At 28.9% G+C, this 12639-nt stretch overlaps 1 protein-coding gene across 2 annotated transcripts in view; it reads right to left on the bottom strand.

Annotated features, from left to right (window-relative positions):
* LOC106462335 (importin subunit alpha-7-like) overlaps positions 1–12639 on the bottom strand; it is a 51282-nt gene that overhangs the window by 14878 nt on the left and 23765 nt on the right. For both annotated transcript variants that reach the window (XM_013922249.2, XM_022389561.1), the window contains exons 4-7: positions 9291–9387; positions 5809–5900; positions 3904–4035; positions 1452–1540 (exon numbers count right to left, since the gene is read on the bottom strand). In XM_013922249.2, coding sequence (XP_013777703.1) covers positions 1452–1540; positions 3904–4035; positions 5809–5900; positions 9291–9387 — 410 coding nt within the window. The remainder of the gene's footprint in view (positions 1–1451; positions 1541–3903; positions 4036–5808; positions 5901–9290; positions 9388–12639) is intronic.

Here is a 12639-nt window from a genome sequence, read left to right as displayed (position 1 = left end):
GGTATCGATATAGTAATTTATGATTTTTTTGGTTATTTCCAATGTATATGTAAAGCCTAAAAAATTATTTTGTTTCACTTCTTCCATGTGTTAAATTTTATATGGCTTAGGGACCTACAGCAAGCAGCAAACGAGTACAAAGTTCGTAACTAGAAGAGATAATTGTTTACTTTACTTCTTTATTTACTGTTCTATGTTTTTAAAGAAAAATAAGTTTAAGAATTTATTTATGAATAGTAATAATGTATATACATATATTATGTATTATAACTGAAATGTGACTGTAGTTTTTAAAAATAAAAGTCCACTAAAACACAGCCAAGACAGGTCATTTTGTAAAAATCAGTTTTATATTCTTGGATACAGTAACACGAGTGCACATGCACCACATGATTGCAATAAAAATACTAAATATATATAAATGTATAATGTTATGACATTTAAGTTATTTAGATTAAACATTTGTGTTTCAGTTATAATTTGTAGTCATTCTAGAATGAAAAAAAAAAGCATAATTTATATTTATTTCCAAATTTTTTGTGATGGTTATGAGAACAGTCAAATCTACTGAACCTGTACAAAGATTTGAGAGTAAAAATAACAAATAAAATATAATTTTTTTTTGTTAAAGAAATGTTTGATAATTATCTGGAGGTTATAAATATTTTGCATGTGAAATTTGAAAATTCTCTAATGCATAAAAGTATTTTTAATTTCAAAATGAAAATTACTTTGCATGTTGGATAGGCAACATATGAAAAGAAAAAAAGACACGAGAAAAACATTACTTAAAAAACCTCAATACTTAACCAAAAAAATCTGATATTTTGTGGACGAAAGCTTTGTAATGTTTACTGACAATCTGCTAAATTTTGTGAACATATGCTTACTAATTTCAAAGTTATAACATGAAAACTGTAACAAGCACAAAATGGTTACCAGGTTAGTCCCAGTGAATGAGCCTGCGAAGAAAGAGTTAAGCACCCATGTAAAAGTCCCCATCTAGCATACCACCAGCAATTTAAAAGTCCCAATTAAGTGGTTAAAACCATGAAGGGTACTCATGTGGATATAAAAACAACTGGATTTCACAAAACTTTCTTGACATAGTTTTTAGAAATTAATGACAAATTTATTGAATTATATCCTAAGGTATTAGACTTAATAATCAATTAAATATATTAAAACTAAAATTAAAATATAAAGCAATTTTAAAAGTCAATAAAAATTTCAAATAAATGTTTCTTAGCAGTAACACTCAACTTCTGGAGAATTTTTTTTTTGGCTTTACATACATGTGCTACACTGTTACTGAAAAGTAATCATTTAGCACTCAAACAACACTTCATAAAACAGTAATCATTACAGAAAATTAAAAAATTCACTGAAAAAAAGTTATTAAAATAGTTAATTTGGATTAGAAATCAACATGACTAGTAGATAATACATACTCTAACAGAGGAGATAGTATTCCTTGGCCGAGAACATAATCTCTAAATTCAGGGCTGTCACCAGCTATGTTACCTAAGGCCCATACTGCCTTAGAGAAGAGCAGTAAGCTCATATTCCAGGTTTGAAGAGTGCTTCTGAATAAAAAGAAAATTCTAAATTAGAAAATTTATGCATGTAATTAGGTCTTCTACAAGAAATTAATATTACCAAAATATTTAAAAAGTTTTTGTTTTGAAGTAAGTACTAAAAGTAAAAATATTTTGATCCTCTCAAAAACTTGTAAAATTTCTCTTATAATCAAACATAATGATAATTCTGTTTGAAAATTGTAATTGCTTGATACTAAAGTGCTAACTTGAATTAAGAGGCAAGATTGACTGTTGTATCCCATAAAATGTTTTAAGAAATAAAAAAATATGCATGTGATTAATTTTTATGCTACTTCAATGATATTTGACTACAATGATTATTAAGAGTGGCAGGAAAATAAAAGCAATTTAAGAAAGATGAAATATGCTTTAATAAGATAGGAGTGTTCAGCTGTTCAATGGGATTAGCTAAAAATTAAGCTTTGAATGGATACCTGTCTTGCTCTTACATTTTATCATGATTAAGATAGTTGAAACTATTGGTTCCAGTAAGATAGCTTCAGGAAGTGGATTCTGGTTGTTTTACTATATTACTACTGTTTCACTTCATATATATTTAATTTTAGATTGGTATTGAAATAGTTTTAACACACGTATCTCTAGCTGCTAAATCAAACTGCCAAGATGATAGATCTCAAGAGATGATCCATATTGTGGCTTTTAGAAGATTATACATCAAAACTGGATGTAACTGGTGATTTGAAAGTGTTGTTAGTAACAGTGCTCTTGCTTTTTAGTTCTCTCAGGAAGCAAGGAATTTTAAAATTAAAATGGCAGTTGTGCATATATAGATACACACAAAATTCAAATGACTGCAACATCAAAATAATTACACAATAAATAATTTAATAAAAACAGGGACCAGCCTTAAAAAGACTATATGTTTCTTATTTTTAATAAGTTATTTATTGTACAATTATTTTAATATTGCACTCCTTTTTAATTGTGTACTAGCCACGACTCACAAAACATTAGTAGTAGTTTTCATGACCTTCACTTGAATTTTCCTTATTCTGTCATTTTCATGCTTTCTTGCAGGCATTGCGTGTTAGATCAATAAATCCTGGTCTGTTTTGAAAACATTTTACGCGATCAGACAAAAAAAACTCCCGCATACAAACTTCATTTCATAAAACTACACATAAACAATGAAGTATATTATTGGTATTAATAATAGTGTAAAGAGTATGACACAGTTATGAGCGTTTAGTGTAAGGCATGGTTTTACGAGTTAAAACAAAGAAACTAAAAAAAAATGAAGAATGAAACCTGTACTAAAGTAAAAAGTAGCTAAAAGGTGTTTATAGCAGTCTATGAAATGAACCAAAACTAAAGTATTGCAAAGTAAAATAAATGTAAAGTTGTAATGACGGCAAATTTAGCTGAATATGCAGAAATATCTGAATGTGTGTTCACAAAGTGATAATCATATGGTTTTGAACAAATTGCACCTGAATATTTTAGACCTAAATAAGTCAAGAAAGCCCATAGCAATTGTATTTAGTATATTTTTTTTTTTAGAAAATTACACACAGGTTAGGAGTAGTTTGTGTGAAATACTTTGCAATTAAAAATCTACAGTTGAAATTGAAACCAATCATCACTTGATGATGACAACAACATTGTATCATAATGTAGCATACTCATTGCATTAAGAAGTTTGACAAAGCAAAGAAACATGTAAGATGATACTGAATGGAAAAGCCAATATGCAATCCAGACTCCTTGGAGAAAGGCCTTTTTAATGATATGAGATTGTAGTGTTTGATGGAGAAATGTGTGAGAAAAGTTCCAGACAGACAGACAAACGCAAATGTATTATTTATATAGATGCACTGAATTTTTTCTTTTGATATTGGTTAGTTAGAACACAAAATCAACTTTTCAATTAAGAAGAATTAAAAAGAACAGAATACATCTTTTAAAAGTGGTTTCATATAATAAGACAATTCCATTTTCGTTGTGTAAATATGTTATAACTATGTTTAAAACATGAAACACACATTCTTTAAGATCAATAGCAACTTCTATGTTTAAAGAATATAGAGGTTTACAAGATGTTTTTGCAAATAAAAAACTGAGATAAAGAGCAAGGAATCCAAACACAGAAAAAGATACAACTATCAAGAACATAAATGAACAAATTTTTCCAATTATTTAACATAATTACAAAAAGGCTGCAAAATACAATTAAGAAGGTGGAACTGATTTTTTTTCTTCTTAAACATAGACTTGTAAATACCAATTATTTATACTAACAGTTCACATAAATTTATTACAATCAAAATTTCTGTAGGTTTACCTGTTCTTGAACATCTTCATAGTCTGATGACAGAAGGTGAACAAAAACAGGAACAGCACCAGCTTCAATAACTACTCTTGTTTGTTGTGAAGTACCAGATGCCACATTAGTCAAAACCCATGCTGCTTCAAACTTCAAACAAAATTAAAAATTAGACAGTGAATTTGTATTAGCCATAGACTATGAAAGTTTTCTTCATATAATAAAGAAACTTAGTAACTTACAAACTTAGTATCAAGAGATATAGCAATAATTCCCTTTATAAATATTCACTGACGTTTTTAAGTAGCAAGATGTTTTAAAAGAATACTGATATAATTACAAAGTGTAAGCTTCCTGACAAATTGAAACATACATTCAGCTATTAACAAAATTCATTCAAGAGATAAAATGCAAGCAAAATAGACTGAAGCATGAGCACTGTTTCATAACTACTTTGCATGATTGATAATTTATATTAAATTCACCCTTACTAAATATCAAAAAATGCATGAATGAAGTCTCTGAAAAACAATTTAAGTAATTTTGCTAATAACTTTCTAAATTGCATTATTTTTAGAAAACTTTAAACTATAAAAAATTTATTAAACCATTTTTATGTTTGGCTTTGTGGTGTTTAATTCTGTTCACAATATATTATTTACAAAAGCTCTGTCACGTAAACATTTAGGCAAGTTTTAATTTGTAAGATTTTTTTTTATATGAGTCAGAGAATAAGATGTTTTTTTGACAACATACATTATTGGATATCAGTAACATCTATCATTAAAATTTACTAAAAAGCTATAATTCAGCTTGAAATTTTTCATTACAATTAACATATAAAATTGCTTTTACTACCACTAAGATATGAGAAAATGAAAGGATTTTCAACTGTCATTAGAATTAACACATCAAAAGATTCCAAGCTAATTCCCTGAAGGTAGTTCAAATCAAACATTTTACAAAAGTAGCAGAGCATAGCACATTAAATATTTTGTCTCTATGCTCAACCTGTTTTGAGAAAACTTGTCCCCAGTTCCTAAACATGAATATTAGAGAATGTGGTGTTATCTATTAGTAAATTACTAGTGTTTAATCACAGGAAAAAACAACTATATAAATTTGAGCAAGTAATCTAGGACACACATCCAAACTCCCTTTCAAATAGTAAATGTAGTTTCCTGTTTTGAACAAAAACCTACATGTCCTTAAAAAGTTTTTATGTAAATCTGTGGATCAAGTCCTGAGAGTATCCCAAGACCCTTTGACCCCAATATGAGGGCTTCAATTATAAAATTTCGAAAAATCTGAAATTATTTTCTGAATAGTCTTTTTACAGCTTTTAAGTAAATTGGTTCAGTCAAATTTCAGAGCCACCAAAAGCCCCTTGATACTCTATTTTATGGTCCTCTCAAAATTTTTTATACACTAATTTATATACTTCTGAGGGCCAACAACCTACATATTGGAAAAATTCAAAGCATTCAAATAAACACTGAAACATCTGAAATTAATAATAAAGTTTTAAATCTTTTTTGAAACCAGCTAGTCATACAAATTTAAAATCAAAAGATGATAGTACTGTTTAACTGAACACGAAGGTAATGAAAGATTTACAGGTAACAAATGTGGTCATTCAGCCAAAAGTGAAATGACTATTAAGTCATTTCTTAGTAGAAATTGTACAGTAAGCACAAGTGTATTATTCTTAACAGCTAAAAGGCCTTCCCTAAATATAAGTTGAATAACAACTGAATAAAGTAATATTATTTCTGGTAATTTATAGTTTTCTCAATATAACTGTATTTGCATTCAACCTTTAAAATAATTTTTAATTGATGGTTTGCTTTTAAAAATATTTTTCACTTACATAAATACACACTATAGGGTACTGGCTTAATCAAAATTACTACTGATTGTTACCTGCAACATATAATTATCACTTCTTTGAAGAAACTCCACAAATTTTGATATGATTCCAGTGTGAATTACCTCATCAATTGGTGGATTAGGTTCTGAAAACATTTAAAAATTGTTACATATTTTGCCCAAAGGTGGAAAATAGTCAGATTAAATGGACTTGCTGACCAATTATGTACAATACAATTTAAAAACTGAAGTGAAAATTTCTTGAGTACAAAGTCATCAGACATCTAATATTCATTTACAACATACTTATAAAGGTTAAACTTTTAATTTCAATAGTTTTAAGATATCTATGTTTATATTCATATTTTAAATTCCACAAAATCTTCAATTTCGAGCACTTTTGTAAGAATGATTTGCATAAGCTAATTCAATGGTGTATGTTGCTCCAACATGTATGGCAACAAATAATTGGAAAGTGTAATATGGCCAAGGATAAATTCATGGCTAAACAAATATGTAATAAGGAAGAATAAGCGTATAGCAAGATTTCTAAATAGTGTAGAGCCAAATGACACAACATTTCAAAGAAGCAGGATTTCATTATTCTTCAAATTAAAACTCAACAGCAGAGTAGATATAACAACAGGCTCTGAAAGATAACCTCTAGCCAATCCAGATCAATGCCCTCGTCCGCAATGTGAAGGTTTGTGTTACAAAAGAAAACTCTGTACCTAAAAAAAAAAAGCCATTGTGATAAAGCTGAGCATACTTCCTGATACCATGAAAAGAAAATACAGATGTACATCTAACAAATGCTCATGTATCAAAATCAATTACTGCTTTTATGTAAAAGGTTGCCAAAGAAACTAAATTCACACCCATGTTATTTAATGATTTATACATCAAGTTACAAATGCAACTTCAATGGATATTTCTGCTTTTGGTTTGCTTGATATTGGTCTTGGAATCCAATGTCTACAATAACTTAGAAAAAAAAATGAAAATTACTGTACATAGAGAACATAATACATATTTCAACTGGTATGTAAGATTTCAACATAAAATACTTTCTATTATGCTTAACAATCTTTGTTGGTCAATTTACTAAGTTTTTACATTCTGTCAAGATGTGGGATGTAAGTTTAATCTCAATGTCTTTCACAGAAGTTTATGAAAATGTAAATCAAACTGAGCATAATGAATGATGAAGAAAGTAGTTCCAAGGACAATACTCAACCTGTAATATCATTCTTATAAAATGCAATTAACCCTTTCTGCACGGACTCAGTCCCACAGACCAACCTTGTAACCATTTTCTGCTTGTTATCGTTTTCATGCTACAACTTTTAAATTAGTACAAATATCTTCATGAAATTTTACAGATTATCAGTAAATATTACAAAGATTTCGTACAAAATATATCAGATTTTTTTATATTAAATTTTAAGAAATGTTTTTCTCATGCCTTTTTTCTTTTCAAATGTTGACTATCCAACATGCAAAGAATTTTGATCTTAAGATTAAAAATACTTTTATGCATCATAAAATTTTCAAATTTCAGATGCAAAATCTTTATAACCTCTAGATAATTATCAAATGTTTTTTAGGAAAAAATATTTTTATCTGGTATTTTCGCTAAAGAATATCTGTCCTGGTTCGGTCGATTTGACCTGTCTTGGCTGTGTTTCAGTGGATTAGTATTTTGGAAAATACAGTCACATTTCAGTTACAATATATTATATATGTATATACATTGTTACTATTCACAAATAAGTTCTTAAACTTATTTTTCTTAAAACACAGAACAGTAAATAAAAAAGTATAACAAACAATTATCTCTTCTAGTTACGAACTTTATACTCATTTTCTGCTTGCCATAGGCTGCTAAGCCTTATCAAATTTCACACATGGAGGATGTGAAATGAAATAATTTTTTTAGGTTTTATAGATACATTTTGAAATAATCAAGTATCGTAAATTGCTATATCAATTCCACTACAATTTATCAAGATCAGTAACTAAGCTGTACTTGGGTCTAAAAAAATATGAAATTTTAAGCACACTAAAGTCTTACCTTACCACTTAGAATGTAGCAAAAAAAAGAAAGAGTTTATTGCCCAAATATTTCAAAAAAGCTGAGAAAGCCACTAGAGGGACATTCTGAGTTTTCAATTGGTTATTCATGGCACAGATAAAAGTCGGTAAATGTATTGATATCTCAGCAAATAGAAAAGATGGGAGGTTCTTATTTTATATTCTAGCTTATCAATATTGGTAATTTGAGTTCCTAATTTGTAAGAAACTGTAGACTTTGTTATTTGGACATCACAAACATCTAATTTGAACCAATGCTGCATTCAACATACCACGTGACACACAAAAATTGATATTTAGGTGTGTTTTTAATATCTACTATTGAATTAAAAAATTAACTAATGTATCATACTAAAATTTGAAATATAATCTACAATTTGATCCCAAACTTATTGAATGAATTCATGAAATAATAGTTCAATAAAATTGTGAATGTGAGTCAACAAATTCGATGACATGGCCTTTGATCCATGACCCATGTCAATAGGGTTAAATTTGAGTATTAAATAAGCAAACAGAATGACACTTGTTGAGAAAGTAACACAGATGGAAAGAATGAGACTTCCAGGTTTTTTTTATTGATGAGTGTTTTTCCTGTCTGATTTTGATGTCATAATCATTTGCATATAAGATATTACTGTGCTGTTTTCCTTTATTTGCAGACAGAATTTTGATAGTGTTGTCCCATTTTAGGTAATTCAAGGTGGTAAGTTCCTGTTTAATAATGTTGGCATTTCTGAGGATAAGTCTGATGTCCAAACTGTTCTGTCACAAGTTCTGGGAGTTTTTAGCCACAGATTAAACCTGAAGTCTTTTGAAACATTATCCTTTTTATCTGCGTTACTTTTGTAGATTAATTCTCCAAGACTTTCTCCACAAGTGTCACACCAAACTATGTAGTTCATTTCACCTTTGTTTGTTCAGTTGTATTCATTTATTAACCAATATCTTTTGAATAGTAACAAACATGAAAGTCAATATCAACATAGCATGACCTTAATTTTGTTTAAGTACTTAAAAAACAAATCATATTTGCACCAAGTTTTGTATAAAGTGATTTTGATAGCTCCTTACCTTACCATTAATAAAGAACCCTCTACAGAAATAAAAAAATGCTTCATTTGTTAAAAGAATACACCATTGAAAAGAGAATATGTAACGTGTAATTATATGAGTATAATTTGTTTCAGGATTCACAATCCAAAGCAGATTCTAGACCAAATTACTAAATATAAAACAGAAAGTTGAAAAACAAACAAAATCAAGCAAAAAAACAAGAAATTCAAAGTATTTATTCATGCATAAACAATATATTGCTGGGGCATTAACTGATCAGTTTCACTGTTCAGTTTAATACATACAGAATTTTAGTAGTAAAGGATTTTAGTAAAATACCTATTACTTTTTTTCTTTTTTGCTATACTGAAAACATACTGACTCACCTCTAGAAAGAAGTTTCCTAAATTTCTGAGTAGCATTAAGCTGTTGTTCTGTGTCATTACTATAAATGGCAGCTACCACTTCAGGTGTAATCAAAAGCTGAAAAATGTATTGTATGAAAGCTATCATATGAAATTTTGTTGTAAAGGTTTAAGTGAATGTTATGAATTTAGATATTACAATAAATAATTCATATAATTTACTACTTTTTTCTGTTACCCAAATGCTAACCCTTATTAGCTTGTTTTAATATATCCTTGAAACTAGACTAATACTCTCTTTATCTGTCTAGTCAACTTCCTGAGATGGGGATCATTATCAAAGTCAATGTCTTATGATAGAAAACATGCTTATCATCTATCCTATTTATGAGGCAAACAGAAAAAGTCCATCATCTTTAAACTGGTCAATGCATGTCATATCAACTGTTTTCTGCACACAATTTTATTGCCCAGTTTGTTTTAAAAAATCAGTATCAAATAAAGGAGGATTTCATTGACTAAATGCCTACTTGACCAATTTATAGAATCTTAGTATTATAATAAAGATGATCCAACATCACATATCCAAGGAATAAATTTTCAAACAATTATAACAAAAAAGAAAGATTAACAATAGTCAATGACTTCATTTTTAAGTTCCAACACATATACATATATATTAAGTCACTGTTAGCTTTGTAACGTTATAAAATTACAAAGTGCAGAAAGTTAGGATGTGCTTTTACCCATTTCAATAACCTTATATGCATGGGACAGGCCCATTGAACTTAGCTCATAACAGAGAATTAATGCTTGCCATAATTCTTAAAATATTTAGAATCTATATACATCTTCATGAAATTTTTAGTAAATATAAAAATTTTATTGTGAACTAAATATCAGAATTTTTAATAAAGTATTTTTACAAAATATTTGTCTGTGAATTGTCTGAAAGGGTAAACCCAAAATAAATATAAATTACTCATTTTTTATTCTTTCTATAATTACTGCATATTGTGACAAACAATTACATACTACTTGTTCCTAAAGCCAAAGCTAATTCTTTTCAAATTGGTTTCATTTATTTTTACTGTTTTACAGCTGCACTTAGACCCTATCAAAGTATGCTGAAAATATTAGGTCATCAAGAAATTAATGTCGCATTTTGGAACCACCCCCCCCAAAAAACCTACATAACGTATAATACTTAAACCTAAACATCACATTAGTCTACCCTATATAATGTGTAAGGTTTAGTATACTCTAATCCCTTATAGTGATGGCACACGACAAGACACACATTCAGCATGTAATGCTGTTTGAATACAAGAAGGGAAACAATGCCTCTGTAGCCATAAAGAATATCAAAGAAGTTTATGGAAATGTTTTTTGCTTCAAAGCCAAGTGATTTCTTTAATCAAAGCATTAACAACCCGATTGTAAGATGGAAAAGCATCATCGATAAGAATGGAGACTATATCATTTAATAAGTGTTTTGTTTTGATATACAAGTTCAGGTTTTTTCATCTAAAAAGAAGCGACATTAATTTCTTTATGACCTAATATATTACAGAAGGACAGCTTTACGTAAACAAACAATTAAATTACCAGGACACACAGTAATTTGTAGCCTTGCAAAGTGATCATGCTATCATACATAATTTTTTAATCAATTTTTTGTTTCACTGGATAACCTAACATTTTTATCATTTTTTACATTTAATTACTTTTGTTAAAGAATATATATATATCAATAAATAAAAAGTATAGATAAAAACAAGAAACTTGCCATTGTTTATAGAAATATTTGTACTCAAGAACGTATTACTTTTTTTCACGCTATGTTGGTTGTCCAAAAAATAATGTAGCTTTTGAATATGTATTTTAAAAACAACACTTCAAACAGTAAAACAGAATGCCCCAAAACTACAATAATTTATCTGGATTCTAACAAACTATAAATAGGTTAGAGAGATTTCATATCTTACCAGAGCATCAACTTCAATCTACACCTAATAAAATCTGCAAGGGAAATGGTGCCTTTTACCAAACTAAATTAACATAGAATCACCATAATCATGTTGTTCAAAAAATGGCCTTTCTGTTGGTTATGAATATGTACCAATGACAAGCAAGTGTGAGTAAATATGTAATTTCAAAAGCATGAAAAGTTGGGAGGAACTTTTGTGGGGGGGGGGGACACAAAAATTGATTGATATCTCAAGAAATAAAGAAGGAGGTTCTTATTTTAAATTATATCCTATCTATAGTTGGTGTATCTAACTGGTGGACATCCTGAAATCTGTATAAGGGAAGAAATAAAACTAAAATAGAGAATTCTGAGAAGAGGTATCACGACACAAGATATGAAGGATACAAAGTTATTTAAATATTTCCTTTATAAATTAAAAAAAATAAAACTTGTGTGATAATAAAATCTGAATTATAAACTATGTTTTGATGCAAAATTTATTGATAGTAAAGTTGTCTGATTCAATTCTGATTGTAACTCTGTAAAAATTCATGATAAGCATACTTTGACTCCCATATATATAATAAAATTTCTGTTACAAGCTTCCAGGATCTGAGTATTTTTGTATGGATCTTATCTGTTGTTTCCAAAGCCTGTGTTCTTTAACCCTATATATACCGTATATATCCATACTCAGATCCTGGAAGCTTGTCACAGAAATTTTACTACAGAAATCAACTGCCCATGGCCAACAGACCTAATTAATGCAGAGGGTGGATAAATGGTCTGACCAGATTATAAAGTGGTTCTGCATCCAAATAAAAAAATAGGATACCAGTCCAGTAGAAGAACTATGAGAGTTTAAAAAGTAATGGCTTATCGATTATGGTATAATAACATTCAGTCACAGAACGAGGTAGTTTAAAATAAATCCTACTTATGGTTGGAAGGTGCAACTGATTTAAAATAGTGTCAATGAAACACAGTCCACAATATAGGAAAAATGGTTAATAAATAATAGTTAGAGAGACCATGGGATAGTCAAAAAGAATCTAAATGAAACCAGTGCACTAAAAAAAAAACTCCTTTCCCAGAAGCAGCTACATGGTTCCATTAAAATTCTCATGCCCTCAAGCAACAGAAAAAAATAAAAAATTGTGTATATTATGCAAAACTATTTCATATTTCATACGTTATTTCTCTGACTTCTCTCTGATATTTCCAGAAAAATCTAGAATGGAAGGTATTTCAGCTCATGGTCTTGTACAAGAATAGCTTTCCACAGAAGACAAAGAAATTATGGTTGTGGTTGTTTTTGAATTTGTGCAAAGCTACACGAGGGCTATCAGCACTAGCCATCTCTAATTTAGCAGTGAAAGACTAGAGGGAAGGCAGCTA

Source organism: Limulus polyphemus, unplaced genomic scaffold (assembly GCF_000517525.1).
Source record: "Limulus polyphemus unplaced genomic scaffold, Limulus_polyphemus-2.1.2 Scaffold1144, whole genome shotgun sequence".
NCBI lineage: Eukaryota > Metazoa > Arthropoda > Merostomata > Xiphosura > Limulidae > Limulus > Limulus polyphemus.
The sequence above is the reverse complement of the archived record's forward strand: the minus strand, read 5'-3'. Positions and strand labels throughout refer to the sequence as shown.